This window comes from Falco punctatus (assembly GCF_963210335.1).
Source record: "Falco punctatus genome assembly, chromosome: 6".
Taxonomy (NCBI): Eukaryota; Metazoa; Chordata; class Aves; order Falconiformes; family Falconidae; genus Falco; species Falco punctatus.
Genome location: NC_137585.1, coordinates 58,529,471 through 58,551,513, shown reverse-complemented (window position 1 = coordinate 58,551,513; position 22,043 = coordinate 58,529,471). Strand labels below are relative to the sequence as shown.

The following is a 22,043-nucleotide window of genomic DNA, read 5'->3' as shown; positions in this document are numbered from 1 at the left end:
TTCTGTTTAAATCTATTCTTCACTGAACCTGAAGTTAGAATCACCCAGTTGCTCCAGCCTACTTAGGGAAGACTTGAATCCTGGTTCCTGTGTAAATCACTGAATCTTCTATAAAGACAAGTATTACTGTAGTAATACTTTAAAAGATCATTAACAATTTACAGCATAGTGATAAAGGCACCTTCTTAGAACAGGTTTGAATCTGCTGTAAAACAGGGAGAGAAGGAATTTGAATGTAGATCTACCCCGGTCTATTTAGTTTGCCCAGTTCAATGCTGTGGATACAGTCTATCAGCGCCTAAACCTCAGCTATGTTCCTTATGAAGCTAGTAAGCCTCTGAAGAGTAATAGCAAAAATACCCAATTCTATATCTAGGAGAGACTGTTGAGGGAAACAATGACTTTTAGAGTTTCTCTGGGTCTTCAGAGGCATATTGCCGTGTGGGGTCAGGAGCACGCTGTTCACACCGGGCAGAAAATCCTACCACCTTGATGTAGTAGTTTTCTGCTCATGTTTTCCTGTTGCAAACTATTAAATGCCACCATCCCTGGCACCATCTACTTCTAACTGGTTAATGCCTACACCTCAGATACCTAAAAGCATACCAAATGGGCTATAAGCACAAATTAATCAATATCTGGGTAAATAAATATATTCAATGGAAATTTTCAAAATCAGATGCAATAAAAAAACCTACAGTCGTTTTTTCTTGTCTGAGCATTTTTACTAAATTTTGATCTCCAAAGTCAGGAAAATAGTTATGCTTTAATAGAGTACTGAATGATAGTTGCCAGCCAAATGCAACCAGGTCAAAATAACCTATTTCACAACTAACACCTCCAACACATATTGCTTTAATGGAGAACAGTAACTTTTCAAAGCTCCATGGCATTATTGCTGTCTTGGTCCATTTAAATCAAACCATAACCTCTCATCATTATTTTTCAGTAAGACCACTCATGTGTTGACCTCCTGAAATACAAGACAGGAATCTTTCATGCCTTTCCAGCTCATACAAGGAGGTGGTTATTTTAAGGGACTGCCTGATGCATGTGCTTCACATAGTTCTATGTAATTTAGTGGAATTTGGTGTTTGAGTCTATCGATTCTCACGCCTCCTTATAATTTTTTTTCTTTTGATGATTACAGCACCGATAATTTCTATACACCTGGGTAACTTCTCCACTTACCACAAAGACATGTATTAGTTTCCCATTAAAAGTATTATAGTTAGGGAAAACATAGTCTTTCAGTGTTAAACCCTATATTAAACCATTCATGACTTTCTAAACCACAATAAAGATTTCATTTGGGAAGAAATCTCTCTCTGGTGGGTTTAGTTCACCTCTTAAAATTCAATCTAAAATATATATACAGTTGTATTTGAGATTAAAGGGAACTTTTTTTAATCTTCTTCCATCAGAAAGTGTTTCTCCATGGTCATGTTTTGCCTGGATGCCTCAGGAAATAACACTGCTTTGAAACTCACAGTTCTGCCACATAGATATAGGAGACATATAGGAGGAAATAGTTAAATTTTATGGCATTTGTTTTGAAGTAAGAAAAACAGTTAGGGTCTGATTCTTATTTTGTCTGCTCTGAAAGTGTGAGACACTCCTCCAGCTGGTGCTAACTGCGCGTGGTTTGAAGCTCTGAGCTCTCCCAGCTCTGGAGCAACTTCAGCTCCATCAAAACCAGCAGGAATGATGGAAGCCTGCTCCTCCACATGGCAACATGAGTGCCTTGCGAAGCAGCTCTGGGCAAAGGGCACCCCTCTGCAAGACACTACTCCAACGTGACAAGAGTGTGGGCTAAACACATTTCTACCACTGTTTCAAGTGTTTGGACTCACAGTTGGTATTTTAACTTTTCATTTTATACAACCCCTAGCGTACTAGGAAATTGGTTTATGCTGGTAGGATCCCTACTGGGAGAACTGACTCCATTTTCCTGCAAAAATAACTGCACAAGAGTAGCACAATTTCATGCCAACAACAGCAAGTGAAATTTTTCTGATGAAAATATTCCACGAGGAATTTCATCACAATATTTTGTGAAAATATACTGGCTTCCACTAAATTCTGCAAATCTTTTTGCAAGAACTTTTCATACAGGGAGAAGGCAAACCAGAAGGAAAAGTTCTTTCCATCTCACTTGCCATGATGCCATAGTTCCATGTTGAAAAAAACCCCAAGTTTTGGTATAATAAATAACAGAACAAATGGAGCACACATCAGTAAATATGATCATGTTCTGGCTCACATACTCTTTCCTCAGACTACTCTTCCATCCATTAACATTCCTGTATGATGGAACTGCTAATGCCTGAAGTGGTACACAATGTAAGCAGCAGTCTTCTGATAGGATCTTTGCTCAGTTGTTGGGATAAGGGGAGTGATTCCGTATCACTGTTAAAACCATGCCAGGATTGCAGGTCATATATTCCTTGTCCTTACTATGGCTGGTGAAAGTTGTAAAGCTGGACCTGCATATTTATTTTACTTCACAGTGTTTCCCTTCCTCCTGCTTTTGAAAGACAAAAGAGCAGAGTCTGGAATCAACACAGGTCAAGTTCAACAGCTGAGTCTCAGAAAGGAAAAAAAAAGGGTATTTTCCTAATGCTGCACTAATGCTTCATTCCCTAGTAGGCAGCCAGCAAACCTCAGCTCAGAAGCAGCTGTCTTCTACAAGACACTTAATGGAGAAGAATCAGACTGTCAGGGGGCTTATTATCTAGTAGGAGGTGGCATAATGTAGTAAGTTGGGACTTGCTGTTTGGAAGACAATTGCCCTGTTAAACTCTCCTTCCCCCATCTCATAGCAACCCTCTGGAGATACTAAGAAGAGTCTGAATGACAGTCACTTTACCAGAGGCAGAGATATCCATGAGAGGAGTATTTCCCTGGGACTTAACAAATCAGCCAAGTTACAGGAGGCGCGGACAGAAAGGGCAGGGAGGCAGACTGTAAAGCTGCGTCCGTCACTTCAGCAGCACTTGCTGAGTCACGTGGAGATGTTTCCTACCTGGAGCCTAAGCGCCAGAAAAATCATGCCCAGGGAATGGCAGGTATGCCTTTATCCAAAGCCTTGCTCATCTGTTTGAAACGGATGCTAGCTAAACCTGAGGTTTGAGGTTAAGGTCACTTCTCCCAGATCCACAGGATAGGTGACCCTGTGCTTCCACACTTAGTATGCCTTTGGCAGCAATCGCCAACACCTTCCCGCCAGCACCACTAAGCAGTGATTTTGTGGGGATGGGCTGAATTCAAAGCTGGTCCTTGACTTGCTACCCACTACCGATTTTGGGCTGATCCCAAAACAGTGTGGACATAATGTTCAGCAATCATAAAAGAGGTAACTTACATAGGAGAAACAGAAACAAGCTCCGGATCTACGACAGAGCAGAAGTTTCTAACACCAGTGATTTCCACAGTGCCAGTGAAATATATCATTCAGCAGACCTGCAAGACTGTAGCCCAAAGAGCATTGCAGCCAGCTTAGCGTGATGTCTCTGACCTCAGCATGGCTAGGAAGGCTAATCATGAGATGTCTCCTTTGTGACTAATTTAGTTTTCAGAGGTCTAATAGCTGTCACTGGCCTGAAGCAGAACAGCCTCATCCGTGGTTATGGGGAGCGAAGAGGGAAAAAGCTGGTGGTGACGTATCTGTGTAGCACTCTGAAAGCAAAAGAGACAGCTCCGTTTCACATGCCCAGACAAACTGAGCCAGTAAAAAGGTCATCTGATGACTGGTATGTGAACTGATGAGTAGAAAAATGGTTACATAAATGCTGTGGTTCACTGAGTAAGGAGAAGAGAGACTGGCAGTAGCACTTGCAAAATGAGAACCTTCCAAAACTATGACTACATACTGTCCACAAACATGTGTGACAAGCTACACTAAATATGAAACATCTTGGAGATTATGCACTTTGTCAGACATGTTGCCAAGGCCTAGCACTGTCCTCTCTACAGGATTTGTTGCAAAGGACGATGGATTACACCTCAAAAAGACACTGCATAGTTGTAATTTCCAGTGTGTCCCTTCACCATGGTGTGGTGAAAAGTGGACAGAATGAGCTCTGTTGACAGCAGCTGGGATGACGTGCAATTATCTGAATTAACCCTGCTCAGCATATTGAACAACCAGTGATCTTGTGATGGTTTAACAGATCTGCATGCCTCACCATCTCTAGTATGTAACCAGACACGGCCAGGGTGAGTAGACAGCAGCAACCCAAGCATCCTACATTCAGTGACTTTCACAAGACTGGACAGCAGCCTCTTATCCCTTGCTCATAAAAATGTCAATTGGCATCCTACAAGATCTTGATGAGATGATGGACACGGTAGCAAAGAGGATACAAAAATCAGTAATCCTCTCTCTTGCCCTTTTGGATATACATGAAGGAAGAGACTCTTCCATCAGTAAATAACTATCCCTGGTGAACCCTAGTGCAAGGCAGGGGGTGTACTCCCCTGGGAAACTACCACAATAAAGGAATATTTATTGATGTTAATATATGTAACTATTTGAAAACTGCTGTGGTTTCATTTCTTTCAGGTAACACACAGACAAGGTTAATTTTTTTGAAAAAATTAAGTGATATGCCAAGATATCATAATGGTAGTCATTAACTTGGACCCTCTTCATTACTGGCAGCTGAAATGAAGTATGTGGCCAGTATTACTTGACAGACAACAGACAGATGTTCATCATCTCCTATCCACTCTTCAGGTTACACTGGAAGCTTCTTTAGCACAGCAGTTTAGTCAACAAGAAGGAAACACCTGCTCCTTCCTAAAGAGGGCATGGAAATCATCCTCATGATCAGAATTTCCTCCAAACTTGAGTATCTACATTCAATTACAATCTCTTGAAGAACAATGTGACCCTCTCAATATTTCAGATATCCTCTGGAGTAGTTTGTTTCACCTCCAGCTTGCAGAGTTGTTCCTAGGCTACTTGCTGGGACAACACTGAAACTGTGTCCTCTGTACAACAGAAAGTCTTCAGGATTCTTCCTATCCACAACAATCATGCCACATCCCCATGAAACAAACATACCAGCTGCAGAAAATCTCCAGAAGTATCACAAAAACATCTATACCAGCCCCAATACATAACAGCACATACAATGAATCATACATTCAGCACATCCAGAGATGTTCTTACTAACATTTTTTACATTGAGGAGTTCTTCAGCTGAGCTAGACAACAATACGTAGAAGCAAGAGGACTTCTTTGCTGTAGTCATAAGTTTACAGTCTCATTTTCAGTGAGGCACAGCAAGTGAGTGAGTGAGAAAGTAATGAGGAAGGACAAGGATAATGACAATAGATCACAGTGGCATTGATTCGCTACATAGAAAACTGATGACTCAGAAAGGTTCCTCTTTAATTTCTATATAGCAGCCACCCCAAAATCATTGCTCACACCGGCCATCATTAATTTGTTGATTTCTTGAAGGCATTCCGATAGGAGCAGTAGATCTTAAAAGAGTGGGTAGAGGTTTTATAGACTTGTTCCTCCACAGCACTCTGCAAGTAAAAGGCAATGAAGAAGCAACTGTGCAGATAATAGTAATATACTGAACTTTCAAGGCAGGAGTGAAGGGAAGGAGGCATGCATGTACAACCTAATGAGATGAGATGAGATGAGAAGAGATGAGATGAGATGAGAAGAGATGAGATGAGATGAGATGATCAACTCTCTCTGAAGGCAGTGGGAATCTTTCTATTAACTTAAATGAGAGTTCAATCAAGCCCTGAAGGACAAAAGTAGAGCAGGTCATTACGGCAGACTGTGAAAGTGCAAACAGGTTTTGAAGTATTTTGGAAGTGTTAATATTAAAAAGTATGGCCAATATGATATATTTCTGTAAAGTGAGGCAGCATCTGTATGCCCTGACTAGAGTATGTTTCCCGGGTATAAAAAGTGCCCTGGTCCTGGCACATTTCTGGATGCTTATGTCATGGGGACAGCATCAAACATATTACATTCTGACAGGCTGCAAACAATCAGGAAAAGAAACGCAGACCTTATACCACTAGAAAGTTGGGATACTCAGATTTCCACTGATCATGCACCATTCATTTTTAGTCCTGCTGGCTGCTAAGCTCAAAGTTACTATTATCTTTCCGTGACTTATAAAAGGGAAAAAAAGCAAAAAACACAGGCTCACGCAGGTCTGACTCTTTCCTCCCTCCAATTAAATTTCTGTCAGAGGGAGGTCTCTATACCCTTCTAATTTTACAAGGAGTCGTCGGTTCTCCCTCTACAGCCCATGTATCAAAGGGATGTTTGGATCCTTCTTTCCCCTTCTATATAATCACTCCACTCAAGTCTCCATATTTCTTCCCTCACTCTCTTCAATTCCAGTCCAAAACTGTCGCATGAACTGCTAAGGAAATAGACAAATATTTCATTAAATTTCTACCATGGAATTCTTGTTCTAGATGATAAAAAAACACTTGTGTCTAGCCCTAGCTGTCCTCAGGACTATAGCTATTACGATCATGTAGGAACGGAGAAGGAAGAAAATAAGAGTATGCAGAAAAATGCACTTTTGAGGCCCAGCATCTAGTTATCTAATAGAGAGAAGAAATACTTTGATAGATCAATAAGGAGACTTAAATGACAGTAAACATTTCTTAGCCCTGGTTCAGACTACGGATCAGAGTACAAAATGCTAGAATTCTAAATACTTTGCATTTACTAAGTAATACTTATCAGATGTTTTGCTGTAAAGATATTACATTTAACTTTCACCAATCAATAAAGTGAATAGCATTCATCAATTATTTGATATGTGTTGCTAAATATAAAACACTTAGCACTTAGGTACACATCCTATGTAAAAGCTTTTCATTATACTGTCTAATTTCTGCGATTATTATAGATCTTGCTTGTTGCTCATCCTTAACTCCTCCTCCCTCCCTTCCCAACTCTCCTTCTTTTGTAATTCATTTCAAGTAGCTAAAACTGCGCACAGAGTAACTAAACAATTATCTAGGATCAATTCCAAAGAAACAGTTGAGGAAAACACAAGTATGCTTTATGAGATTCCACTGGGAGGAAAGTTTATTTTTACCTGATTTGTTAGACACCCATATAATTGCCTCTGATGAGATGTGGCTCGTATTTCCTACTGCAATTGTTAATGGAATCTGCCACAAGTAGCTGCAAGACAAAGGAGGGGGAATCTAAGAACAAAAATACTGAACTGATTCTTCTCACAGCAATCAGGGATCATGTCAAAGAAATCAAAACACAATTTCAGCAGCAGTGTAAAGATGTGGATTCTAACAAGTTACCTTGATTTTGAAATGCATTTGCTATTAGCAATAAAACAATGAAAAAATCATTCATCTTTAAAAAATCCTAAATTATATTTTACATTTTTCACACACTATCATCACATGAGGGCTTTTTGCAAAGCTTTCCTAATTTAGCAAAACGATTCACAAAAGAGGAAATAACGATTTCCCACAGAAAGAAAAATACTTTTTTACATTTACTTAGAAAAAGAGAACGTTCAGGTAAAACATGCTTTGATTTATAGGTATTCCAAAGTTTAAAAACAACATACTCTTCTAGCAACTCCTCAAAATGCTATGATGGGCTTTCATAGCTGCTGGTTTATAAAAACAAAATGAATGGGATGGATATCCACTTCTTTGCACCATTTATTATCACTTACATGTATGCAAACCGGACACAACATGCTATATGTGGATTTGGAGACATGCTGGCATAATCAGACCCCAACTTCCTTACAAGGTATCACAAAGCATTTCTTATATGGAATAAATCTTATAATATACCTAAGACTTTTATATCTTTATCTCAGTAAACTGAAATTGACTGTATGAGGTCAATCTTTTCGGGGAGAGATGGAAAGGATGAATTCCTGTGTGTTTTCATTATCACGTCTCTTCCTGAACTCTCAAAACTATCATTTCACCAGCGAGTGAAAGAACAGACGTTTCCCTCACAGGCCTGCCAAGTCATTCTGTACACCACTTCAAGGGGAAGCACTCAGTAATGGTATAGGTGGTACCTCTACCTAGGGAGTATGTGTGTGTCTAAGGATGGCAAAAGAATGACCCCAATTCAGATGTCACCACACGCTACCACTTTGGTGTCAAAGTAGTATATAATTTTAGACTGATTGCATTAAAATGGTGCAATGATCAGTGTGGTCAAGTTCTCAATGTGTACATCAGCTCCTCTCCTGTCAGTACACAGCATTGCAAAACTAGGCTATGGTACTAAAAAAAAATTTGTTTGCTCCTTTCCCAGAAGCCTGCTCCACTGAACTACAAACACCACCCAAATGTGCCACAACTGCAGCCAACACATGCTGGCTTGCAAGGCCTGCCTTGCTGGCCTCACCCGGGGGCTGGGGGAGGGAGAGACCCCTGCCCTGCTGGCCCTGCTGCCACGCATGGCTCCCAGCTCCCCACCAATTCACAAAGAGCCTGCATGCATGGGGCTCTGCAGCGCTCAGAACAGAACGACATGTGCTGGGAAACACTTGTCCGTACAGCAGGGATTCAGCGAAGAGGGGGAGATACTTGGGAAACTGTACAGCTGAAAGAGCTATGAGTGACACTAGAAAGAAAGCATGGCGTTTATTGCAATATGGGAGAAGAAAAATGGTCCCATGTGATTTTGGGTTCTCTGAATGTTGGTATCATAACACACTAGGAAAATTATTAGATCTACTCATGCACTGAAGACATGGTCCACATAAGCACATACTCTGGCAGACACTTTTTAGATCATTAAGCTGTGACATTTGAAGATGTTACTGCCTTTATCAGTCTGCCCACTCCTTGTACTGGACGTTACCATGCTCCATAGCACAGCCAGCAGAAAAAGATGTCAGCTAGTGCATTAGCTTCTCCAGTTCTCAGTCTGGGGTCTTCACACAGTTACCTTCATTGTTGGCTTAATTAATAATCTGGACTGAACTGGAGAAATTCGGTGAAAACATGTATTGTATCCTGCTGCTTCTGCTACAGCGGCAGTAACTTCTGGGTTTGACAGGTGAGGGTAGTCAGGAGATTCTGCGAAGTGATGCACTGGAGAACATTCACTACTCTCTTAAATACCTTATGCCTTACTAGACACCCACCAAGGTTTTAGAGTCTGTCCAAAAAAACTTTAGGAAATATATCCTCTTTAAAAACACAGCCAGTTCTAAATACTTTTCCAGAATGAAAAAGATGCTGTCAAACTGTGATTGAGAAAAATGAGGCAAAATTAAGCATAAAGCTTGTACATCATCTGAAAGAACAGGAACTCTGGTATATGAAAAATAAAAATGAAAAACTACATTTGAATGGTATTTTTATGACTCTTGAGATCAACTCCTACCGAAAAAGTTAAACTGCACAATAAAAGATACTAAGAACTGCCCGTGTAGCTGCTTTAAACAGATATATACACATACACAAACATTAATGTATGAACATATACATGGACACCTGTGATTTTGAGAAGGAACTTCATAGAAAGATAGTCTGTACCTTGCAATATCTATACAGACAAGAATTTTGTATTACCTTATACTATTTTATGTTACCTCCAGTCAACGTAAATCCTATTGAAATAAGGACAGATCTTCTGCTGAAAGGTGATCTAGATGTGGAACAGGAGTCAGACAAGCTACACATCCTCAGAAAGCAGATGTGGATTTAGTTGGGAAGATTAGTACTGGTAGATTGAACTTTTTTCTCCCCAAGATGAGAGACCTCCTGATGTTATTGGAACCCTCCAGAACCTGCAAATCTCATCCTCTTGGTTATTGGTTTACCAGGTGAATCACAGATCTCCTTTCAATAGACATCTCCAGAAACTCATTTTTCCTACTTTATTGCTGCTGTTCTCTTTTATCTGCTTTCTCCTTCCAGTCCTCCTCATTCTCAATGAAACTTCCGACGCTGTTGCAGAAGCAGCTGTGGCTAACTTTTTCATACGTATGTGAAGGAGATGTATTTGGCTCTCCTTTCAGGAATTTTCATTAAGATTTCTCGTACTCACCATGTTTGAGTGACCTGTATAGACTCTGTTGTCCAGGTGTGACTAGGAAGAAGCAATTTTTTTTTTTGCACTTTTCTATCACACTTTTCTACTTTACAGAGATAAAAGGAAAAAAGGGGCCCACTCACCTGTTTTCCTCCTGCTTTGTCTGAATGTATTATATATCTTTTATTTATTCTTTATACATTGGGAGCACCACCAGTTTGGTCTACCTATGTATTTGACCAGGGAAAAAAGCATCCTGTTCCACCTGGCTATCCACTGCCTGCTGTGACGAACCAGTGCCAGTGAAAACAAGTATCTAGCCTTGAGAGCCCAGTGGCAAGGGCAGCAGGACTTGAAACAATCTGTTTGGACCTCCTGCCCTCAAGAATATGTCTGCAGGAATCAGATGCCGGTTCAGGTAGCACACTCAGTCCCTGGGTGAAATGGAGCTAACGAACCAAGTGTCCAATCTGCCCGAGGTGCTGCTGAGCTTCAGAGGGATCTGCACATAATACCCTCTGGGTACAAACTTTGTCACCTTAAGAGTGAGCTAAAGGCAGACCACTTAATCAGGGGGAAAGTAAGGGCTATTTCAGGAATTTAAAAAACCAACTCTGAGGACAAGGAGGGGAGAAATCTAAAACTGGAACAGACATGGTAAATACGAACTGTGACGAGCATAACACTGTTCAGTCATAACTGTCTTAAAGAGATGTAGGAAAGAGGGATCTTGTTAAAAGGTAGCATAAATAAGCCTTCTACTGTTGATTTACATGTGAGAAACTGTTAATGTGAAATAGTTACATTTGACAGGATAACATGCACAATTAAAGTGAATGCATTGGTGCTTTTTTTTTTCTTTTTTTTTTTTTTTTGTAGCACCACCTCAATGCATACATAAAAGCAAAGCATGTTAGCATCTCCATTAAGCTTAAAGAATTATCAGAGTGTCTTGTTTGATAAAGTAATACAATCTTGCATCTGCCAAGGTACATGCAATACTAGAAGCTAGCTAATTATGCTGCTTGGATTATATAGATTTTTTTTCTTGACCATTACATAATGACTACGTAGCCAGTATTACTGTACTTTACCTCATTCAGAAAATGATCACATTTGTGATGAGTACTTGCATATTCCTTGACTTCCAATTAATAGGAATTGAGATCCCTTTGTGGGCAAATTCTGAGACCATATGGTGTTAAGCAAACATGATGCCTCACAGTTCTGTCTCTGATGAACAGTAATGTTCTAGTAACACTGGACTGTCAGTGGAACAATTAGCTGGCTGCTTCATAAAGAGCTATGCAAAGCCAAAAAAGGGCAGTCGTTTATTTCCTCTACTGACAAAACAAAGATCTCAGATCATTAAAAAAGAAAAGGGAAGGTTCTTGGAGTGTCAGATTTTGCACACTTCTACTTTTTCACATCAATGAACTTTTTTGCTGAGATGTAAACCATTTCCAAGATTCATCTTCCCAGTAACCATAACGTGCCAAGCTTCTACCCACTGCCAGCAGTGAATACCATGTTCTTCCAGTGGCATTTCTCCTTTCTCCCCTGGATTCAAAACTAAACAAAGTTCAGCTATTCCTAGTCATTACTCACAGAACAATGAAGGTATCTGCTCAATATTCAGAAGCTTATTACCCCTGGCTCCATTGTGAAGAGTATACAAGTAATATGATTGCTTCATACAAAGTGACAGAACATCTGTACCTAAAATACCACAGCAGGACTTAGCTTACCTTTTTTTTGAATGAGAGAAGTGAACAACCACATCCCTCTCTACATCCTTCTGCTTTTACAGACCTCTGAGTTAAAGTCTCCTAATCCATCCTGCTGTTCTTTATACAGAAATTATACTTAATCCTTCTTATTTTCCACCTCTGTATATTTTCTATCTATTATACTCTTTTCCGGGTTAGAAAGCCAGGCCTGCCCTCACTGCTTTGAAGGCATGCCTGCCATGGATTAAGAGTGGCATAATTCTTGTCTCTTCTACACTTTTTATACTTTTTTTAATTCTCCATTCCTACTAATCCCTACTGTTATATTTATTTGCTTGACTGTGTCTGCACACTGAGCTGGTGTTTACAGAAAATTACCTACCACAACTCCAAAATGTCTTTCCCAAGAGAGAACAGTTTCTTCTGAACCCACCACTGAGCATCTAAGTTAGGACTGTTTTCCCCATATGCATCAACTCATTATCAGCATTAAGCTTCATTGGCCATTTTATGACCATGTCAACCAGCACTGAGGAATACTTCTATAATGTTGGCAATTAACATTTGGATTTACTACCTTCACAGTCCTCCTATTATCAGAAAACTGTCATCTCACTCTTCCATGCCTTTTATCACATGACTGAATAGGAAAAACTTCATCACAGGTTTCTCAAGAATTTCACAGGTTACCGCTCTCCACTGAGAAATTCAACCATTTAATTTCTCACTTTTTGCTTGTATTCCTTAACTGAGATCTTCCCTCTCATCCAAGTACACATTATTTTCTTTAGGAATCTTTAATGAGGAAGCTGAACATCAAAAAATACATAAAGAATAGTTAAAATTACAAAAGGCTAGATACATCTAGATATAGAAGACATCTATTAATAGACTTTGATTATATTCTTATCTAGAAAATCAAAGGGGGAGAACCAAGACAAGGTAAAAGAATAGAACAATGTACAGACTTGAGAAAAAAAATACTATTTTTTAGTACTTCTAACAACAGAAGAATAAGGGGCAAAATTAAAATGCTATGTACAAAAAGCAAATTAAGTGATCTGCCTCTTAGCAGGATATAATGAGCATAATTATTTTAAAGTGTAGTAGCAATCATTAACTTCAATCATAGAATGATTTAGGTGGGAAGAGACCTTAGGAGATACAGGCCTCTGCTCAAATGCACCAACAGCAACAGGAAAACAGTTTCATTGTAGGTAGAACATGAGATCAGAGGAGGATACACAGGCTGCACATTCAGTGGCATCACACAGTGTCATCACATGAAGTCAGTCAAGTCAAATGTGGCAAATGAGTTGCCACCTGCTTTTTTTCCTAATCTCTCCCACTGCAAAGCATCTACAGAACTACTTTCAGAAAAGCTGAACACCAAAAGCTGTGCGTACCTTCAAACAGCTTACTAGGATGAGAAATTAAATTGTCTAAATTATCCCAGGCTGGAAAAACAGAAATAATGTACCCATCAGTTGGCACTAGTGAAATCTCAACCATCATTCTTCTGTGTTGCAAGTTTGGTTATGCAAAATAGTGTCAAATAAGCTGCCATGGGGTACTTGAAACATCTGCCATGGGCTGGAAGATCTGGTAGGGCACCTACCAATGCTCCTGCCCATGTAGTGGCAGCACAAGGTCAAGTAAGATACCTGAGGGCACCTCCAATGGCACCAGTCACCTCTGCAAGTAACTGAATGGGCCTCTCCATCCACTCGATGTTGACAATGATAACTTCCAGAATTAAACACAAGTTTCCCAAGGAAGCTTTTTCATTTCTGCATTTCTAACTGAAAAATGCAACTTTTCAAAACAAAGCTACTTACAAGAAAAAGAAGGTTTCAGCACGGATTTTCAAATAAAGCACTTAACTGCTGAAAATATTTTATAACTACTGTTTTAAATAAAAACTTTCACTTTGCTGGTTAAAAATGAATTTCAGCTGGAAATACAAGTTAATTGAAGGCAGAGATTAAAATGAGTAAAACTGAAATATAAGGTACTGAAATTACAGAATTGAAATGAATGTTCTAAACCAATTCTTCCCCAATTTTTGCTTTGATTTCTGTCCTGATTCAGTACAGTGAAATGTTTTGATATGTTGGAAATTTCTGTGGGATGGGAATCCATTTCTTGCTCATCTGTAACACTGACTAATCTTTGTAAAGTATTTGGAGAACATAATAATCTAAGACTTCATATCACTGAAGGATATGATTAAAGCTATTTAACACAGAGATAAAGTGAGGCATAAAAATAATTTAAGAGTAAAAAGGATAAAAAGACTATCCAAGAGAAAAACTGACTGGTTAAGACACCTGCCTCCTTGTTTTAACCACCAGAACTTGATAACCAAAATGCCAACTCTGTCTCTTCAGTTAAAGATAAAAGCCTGGTACATCCAAAGTGGCTGAAGCTGAGCAACAGGGAGCAAGGACTCCTTGGCATTAGTTTCCCATTCTCAGTTCACCAGATGGAGAATGCTTAAATTTCATATACACAGAGACATATGCTTGGGTGAGCAGCCCTGAGTCTGAGGAGGAGACACCTTCCCAGTGCAGCCTTTGTGAACAGTGGCAATTTCTTGATGAGGTGAAGATGCTGACAGGGGCATTTCCTACCAAGGGAATACCTTGCTATGAGCCCTCCGTACAAATTCATGTTGTTGGGGTTTCAGACACAAAAGAATGTGAAAGCAAAGTAATGAGAAAATGGGACCTTTCGGAAAGCAAGTCTTATAGAATGAATTAGAGATCTGTACTTTTACTTCAGTTGCACGCTTTGCATATACATATACAAATAGTGGCCAGTAAAAGAAGCATTTAGCTGCATGGCTGCAAAAGTTTCTGGCTAATAACCTTAAAGCCTATTATAAAATAAAGGGCACAGAGAGTTGATAACATGAACTAGTAAAAGGATAGTGTGACGTTTGGACATTAAATCAGTATAGGAGGAAGAGAACAGGGATCTCCAATTTCTTTTTCAAGACAACTGCAGTTTGTGTTAGCAAGGTATGCTCATTTTGGCTGGGAGAGAGTTATTTTTCTTTATATTAGCTAGTATGGGACTATATTTTGGATTTGTGCTGGAAACAGTGCTGATAACACAGTGATGTTTTAGTTACTGCTGAGCAGCACTTACACAGAGCCCAGGCCTTTTCTGCCTCTCACCCCACCCCAGCAGCGAGCAGGCTGGGGGGGCACAAGCAGTTGGGATGGGACACAGCTGGGACAGCTGACCCCAACTGCCCAAAGAGGTATTCTATACCATATGATGCTCATCCTACAAAGCCGGTGGAAGAAGAAGGAAGAGGGAGACATTTGGAGCGATCACGTTTGTCTTCCCAAGTAACCGTTACGCGTGATGGAGCCCTGCTCTCCTGGGGATGGCTGAACATCTGCCTGCCCATGGGAAGCAGTGAACGAATGCTTTGTTTTGTTTTGCTTTGCTTGTGCATGTGGCTTTTGCGTTACCTATTAAACTGTTTTTATCTCAACCTGTGAGTTTTCTCACTTTCACTCTTCTGGTTCTTTCCCCCATCCCACCGGGGGGGAGTGAGCAAGCAGCTGTGCCGTGCTTAGCTGCCAGCTGGAGTTAAACCACAACACAAGGCAAAAGAAGGCCTCTGTTTTCAGTGAATTTGGAATATTAAGATAGTGGAAGGTTCAAAGATAAATTGTTAACAGAAAACCTGAAAGTGTAGTCAACTGATCTATGAAATTACCAGCCTTGTTGCTATGATACCTGGAAGTATTTATTCCTAGGCTGAGAGCACAAGTAGACATAAGTGGTCAGTGGGAAACAAATGAAAGTTGTTGAGCAGCCCAACAGCTTTAGAGCTTCTTACTACAGAAGGAGAATTATATGTGAAGCAGAACTCAGCAGTACCAGGTAAAATTTCGTAAGCCACAGTTTCCAGAGAGATTGTGTTGGGAAAGATAATTTAAAAGCTACATGCAGATTCTCCCAGGTTATTATACAGTATAGCATCTCATTCGGTAAAGAGTATTTCAGGATCCAGGAGAAGCTCATGTGAATATCACAGGAAATCACATACTTTTAAGTGTGATTCTATAGAGTGTTAGTTCTGTTTAATGGGTAAGGACCTGACAATATATTCATGTTGTGAATATCATTCTCACAAGACTGAAGAACACAGAGATTTCATTAGATTTAATATGTGTCAGTAACATGATTATAGGCTGTGCCCAGAGGCATAATACAACAGAAGACGACACTATTCCCACTCTCACAAGTATTACACCTCCCACACTGAGCCAGGGTGTCAAGGGATTCCTTGTACCTTGTCAGCACAGAAGATGGCAGATAGGAAGGGAAGATCTGACTAACTTTGTAGCACAGACAAATACAAGATGTAAAATGGATAAAGGAGAACAATTTGAAGTAACTGAGATCAACCGAGCACAGCCTGGAAGTATTCGCTGGTCATCTGCATATGCCCAGTATGATTTTAATTCCTATGTTTAGAATAAGAACAAGAAGTTTAGTGCAAAAACCATTAAGAAATAGGTGAAAAATACTGGCAAAGGTAACTGATTACGTTAGTAAAAGTAACTGAATATTTTGGATTCTCCTACAAGTGGAATGAAAAAGCAGACAATAGTAGACTTTTTAATCAAATAAGAAGTTGCAATTAGCCAGCGTGAATTCAGAAAGGATAGCACTTAGGTTTTATTAACCTGAGAAGGCCTGTTGGTGTTTGAATTGGACAGGACTTTCACAAGTCCTGCAGACAGACAATTGCTGACTGCAGCAATATGGAGAGGAGGACATGGTAAGTGTGCCATACCACATTAATTGTAGGATGTACATCAAGAGTTTGGGGCACTTGAGCAAAATGAGGAAAGAAAATGGTGCTAAGGTTGGGATCCTGGGGTTCCACGGGTTCTGCCCTCACCCAAGACTATCTGGTGAACAAGAGACTGGCCAACAGGAAAAAGGTAAGCTAAGGCAGGACTGAGAAGTTAGTAATAGTGATTACAGGACCAACTAGAAAAAGATCGAAAGAAAAAGATTGTGGAAGTATTTACTCCAAAACCATTCCAGACCATGCTGGACAGATGCATTTCCAGTCCCTTTACAAAAGCAAGGTAAGAATCTGGAGTTTGGTGAACTCTGTGAATTAAAGACAGTGTTCCAGCATAGTCTTTAGGGTATTCTATCTGACTGTAATACAGGCTGTATTTTTTTTCACCCATGAGTCCAGCCATAATGCAGTTAGGGTGCCACATAATACATGTGCAGTATTGTCAAAGCAGGTAACAAAACTGCAATTGAGACAGACGTTACTCATAAATCAAGTCTTCATGTTAGCATCTATACCCAACAGTGTCAAAAGCTAAATGAGCTTTTTTAATCAGTTTCTTCTCTATCGCTAATGCCTCACTTATGGTGGAATTCAACTTTTTAATCAGAGCAACCCACCAACCAAAACAACCCAACGGAGTCAGCTTTTGAGAGATGCTGCCAGGCAGAGAACGGTTTTGACTGCCTGGTGGATCTGAAAGGGCTCCACCCCTGTGATGCCAGTTTTTGAAGAACATTGCAAGTTTTTAATAGAAAAGAACTTAATAGATGCCTCGCAGATGAACAGAAATCAACTTCTAGAGCAGTCTTGCCTTTCAGCTACTAAGATTTATCTACTTGGAGGTTTTCAAAGGCTCTGGTCAGATGTGTAGTTGGATCCACTTAATACATATTTCAGAGGGAAACAAAACTTGGGGATTTGGAAAGTATTTGGAATTGTGGGTCTATTATAACTTTGAATACAAATACTTAGCTGCATACATGGAGGAACCTATGGATAATCTTTATAGTTTGGAGAAATATTTAGAATTGCATGAGAGGGTGACTAGGAAGCTTATATTCTAGTCTTGAAAGATGCTAGCACTTCTGAGATGACTTGCTTCTGATGGTAAGCCTCTTTATTTGCAGTTCTGCCTCAATACAGCTGCTAATTTTATATAGTCTATTATGTATGCTTTCATTTAGAAACATGTCAAAAAAGACAATTATATTGGCATATTCTAAACTAAGGATTGATAATTGCTTCTAAGTGGAACTATTTCTACGCTAGATAGTGGACCATTTAGGGTTTTTCCATATAAGGATCAAAATACAGGGATATGGAGGGGAAAATATGTTCAATGCCAATACGGTATTGCTGGAATATATTTTAGAGGCATGTATACAGTCATTGACACTATAATTCATATGTAGTCAGAACAGTGATTAACAAGTTTAACAGCAATGTATTAAAGACGGAGATTTTGTGCTTTTCCTTTACCATAGTCCTAACTCTTTCTGGATTTTACAAGAATCTTTGGAATAATTTTCAATAATGAGTAAGTCCTAGAGTTGAAATAAGGGAAACAATGTACATTCTTTGGAGTCTTATGCCAAATACAATGCCCTTATCGATGCAACAAAACAACAAAGTCCCAGACATAAGAAAAGGCTTCAGTGCTGTAACAGCTGCAGTAGCATGAAAGAACCCATGTGCGGCTCTGCCCTGTGGAACTGCCTTAAGATGACAGCATGTATATTCTGTTAGAAAACAGCTGTATGCCTTTGCTCATCCTATATAAACCCCATTCTCCTTTGGTCTGATTGCTTTTTTAAGGGTGGACACAAGATAGTGTAGACGAGTTAATTAAATTACCCCATTTGAAAAGAAAAAAAAAATTGCATCGTCTGAATAATATAATATTATCTATTTATAACTATCTGATTACTAAACCTTCTATACATTTTACCTTAACTTTTCATACCAAAATAAAATATAAATCAGATGGTTATAAATATTATGGGGCTCTCTAAAACTGACTCATTTCAGTTTCAGTGCTCGCAAAGTATCTGACTAAATTTAGAAAAATATTGTGGGTAAAGAACAAATACTACAAGTTTTTTGTCAGCACATGCTTTCTCCTCCCTGCCTAGCATTACCTTTTTACACTAAAACACAAAAGGCTTCATTTTCAAAAGTGACAAGCAATTGTGGGTACTGAGTCAGAGATGGATCGAAAGAAGCTGGGTTTAAGCAGTGTTGTCTATTCTAAAAGTTGCCTCTTTGTCCTTGAATACAGTCTCTTAAATACAGCACCTTCTACTCCATCTTGCACCAGTGCAAAATGTTCTTGCAGAATTGCACGTGGTGCTGATCATGCAAACCCTGTCTCTACGTTGTCCTTTAGCCATCAGCATAGTCCCTTCACTACAGAGTGCAGATCTGAGGTTTCTCTGAACAGAGTGGAAGGATGCACTATGGGCTGAGGAAAGACCCTCCCCTAGCAGGAACAAGAGTAGCATTTAGCTATGCCTACAATCCTCCTAATGTGTTCTCACAGACTTAGTGCCAAGCTTTTTTCAGCATATTCCAACTAAACAGTTCTGATTTTTCCTCAGAATATGGTGAATTTAAGCAAGATCAAAATACAATTCCTATGATAGCTTCTCTTTCCTCCGTAACCTTCCCTAGAAGTCCCCCACCAAAGTATCTCTGCCATAAAATCTGAGATTCTACTATTGAGCATGAAGGCTCACATACAGAAACAAGAGGAAAAAATTCATTATCAGCAACTTAAGAAAGCAAAAGGAAGAAGAGGTAAAAAAGGAAGCACATTAGCAGTTTCATTCTCTGATCTACAATGGTGAATCCATATCTCTGCTTTCTACAAAGCCAACAAAGCCACCTCCATCCCTCCCTTTACTCTTGCCTCTGCCAAATTCTGTTTGGCCTTTTCCCAACCTGCTAAACTCACCAAAGCCCCCACCTTATCCACCTTCTCCATTTCCTTGGTTCTCTGTATTTGCCTGTTCCAGTTACACAGCTTTAATGCTCCCAAACCCCAGCTCGTGTCTGCATCCTGCCACACGTCACTCCCTTTCCCTCCCCCTGTATGTCAGGCAGCTCCCCACCAGCACTGCTGCCCTGATTCTCTTCTGTGTCTCCCCGTCTCACTCTGAATTAAAACATAGTGCTGCCCTCAAGTACATGCTCCTTCCCCTGCCATGAAATTGATTTAATTAATGTGAGTTAATTAACTAGTTTGGGTATCTAGCAAATTCTGAGAGTTAGCATTAGCAAATAAGATGAGGAAAGTGACACAGTCTGCAGTGATAATAAAATACAGCAGCAGCTTTTCCCCATCAGCCTAACTTCTGTCAGGATACGAGCGCTGTCACCACACATGAAGCAATGACACAATACACCGATTTTTTCTTCTTTAACATTCTGCAAATTCTGACACTGAAAGTTGCCCATATCCTGCATACCAGAGCATCCTGGAAGTTTGCCTAGTGAGAAGCATTTCTCGCAAATAGAAGCTGTGAAATGGTTTTGGAAATAAAGTGTTAAATTACAATCGGCATTTCTGAGATCTTTGCTAGCAGCAAAATCTTGCTGAAGAGATACCAGCACAAATGTGTGCAGGAACAAATTTTAAGAGCATTTCCTATTCTGATTTAATAATGCAACAATCAGAAGAGCCTGTAAAAATAAAAAGGCAAGACAAAAGACTAGGGACTTTCTAGTGGCTTCTACAACAAAAAAAGATCCTATTTCAGCAGGCAGCATGCAGCACAAGTATTAGTCTGGCAAAAACTGGCATCCAACAGCAAAGACACTCCTCCCGCCAGTGCTCGAGGCCAGCAGGCTTCCTCCAGGTCACTCACAAAAGCAGTTCTTCTGCCTGCTCCTTTGGAGAAGCAACACTCTGCTCAGCACGGTCCTCTCTGCAGCTGCTGGGGTTAAGGACTGTCTCTACACACACAAAATCTATTGGTGTTACAGAGCTGTCGTCTACTAAACACCAGTGTACGTGTAAAGAGAAGGACCTCCTTACACTTTCACACTCTTCTGCAAGAACAAGTATTTTCAAGTCCCTGCTTGACCAGCAAAAAAACCTGGTTAAATCAATATCTGGTTGTGTTCACGCACAGTTCTGTGCGCCACTAAGGATTCTTGATTTTTTTAATCTCACTCCTGATAATTCCATTTCCTCTGTGCCTCATACACCAGTACCTTCCTCACCTGGCGCCCATTCTCTTCATCATTATAAGCTGATATAGAGGCACTCGGGTCTGCCAAGATGAACCAAGGTACCCCATCTACTCCCTAGGTAGCAACACAGAAGTTGTTTCTAGTAGAAACACTGATATAAGTGTAATCCTTCAGGTATAGTAAAGATGAAAAGGTGTAACAAGAAAACACACAAAGGACATGAGAAAATGGAATATTAGATGGTATTTCCCAGAGACAGGGATGTAAATGAGCACTCCTTTTTCTATTTATATTTTGTTATCCCTTTTTCCTCAGCTTATGGAACAATATTTGTCCATATTATGGTCCTTTTTATTACATAATTAATACTACATATGCTACACTACTCCACAATTGCTCTAGGAAGATCTCAAAGATACTTACCAGCATTCCCCTTGTGCTCCTAACATTTTGTTTTGTGTTTACCTAGCCCCTCAGCTGATAAGTGGACACAGTAAGTTCCTCATCGCTGCTCAAGTGATAATGCCATACAAGCAAGAATACACATGGCAATATCCAAACACAGCTATGTTTTTACTACTCAAATAATTACCAGTAAAGGGACAAGCACAGTCCTTTTTCCACAAAGCCTGAATAAATGAGCTTTGTGTAGGAAATTCAGAAGAGACTTGAAGGGAAATAAATTTTTCAGTGCATCATTCATCTTGGAGTGGAGTGACTGCTGAGCAGCTCTGCTGCCTGTTGTAAAGCCTTTCAGTTGTAATTACTACATGGTGTTGGACCTATGAGTCTGTACAGCTCTAGTTTTGCTGGGCAAGTCCCTGGCTTGCACTGTTTAACTGAATTATCCCTAGTCCAGGCACACTGAGAAAGGCACAGAGGATTACCACGCTACAGTATGCCTGAGTACCCTGTCTGTATCCCAGTATTTACCTCTTCCTTTTTTCTCTTTCCTCACAGCCAGCTGTGTTCAGCACCTCACAAGACACCTCATAATTTCAGATATTACCATGAACAAGCAAAGATTAGCTATGGAATCTGCGTGCATGATAAAAGCACTATACAAGTGAATACTGCCTCAGTAACATCTACTTAATTATTTTGATAACACTGGAAAGGTTTTTTCTCCACTTCTGAAGAGACAAGCTCTGTATATTTTTAAAAGGTAAAACTTACACCCATAACTAGAAAGCTTTGGTCCGCTCTTCAATACAGTATATAAAAGGTTTATGGATTTCATTAA

At 39.8% G+C, this 22,043-nt stretch overlaps 1 protein-coding gene across 5 annotated transcripts in view; it reads right to left on the bottom strand.

The window, feature by feature from the left end:
* Positions 1 to 22,043, bottom strand: part of TRHDE (thyrotropin releasing hormone degrading enzyme) — a 232,749-nt gene that overhangs the window by 69,842 nt on the left and 140,864 nt on the right. For all 5 annotated transcript variants that reach the window (XR_013929169.1, XR_013929170.1, XM_080393835.1 and 2 more), the window contains one exon: positions 7,095 to 7,183. Coding sequence is in view for 3 of the 5 variants with exons in the window: in XM_080393835.1 (XP_080249961.1) it covers positions 7,095 to 7,183 (89 nt within the window). In the remaining 2 variants the exon portion in view is untranslated. The remainder of the gene's footprint in view (positions 1 to 7,094; positions 7,184 to 22,043) is intronic.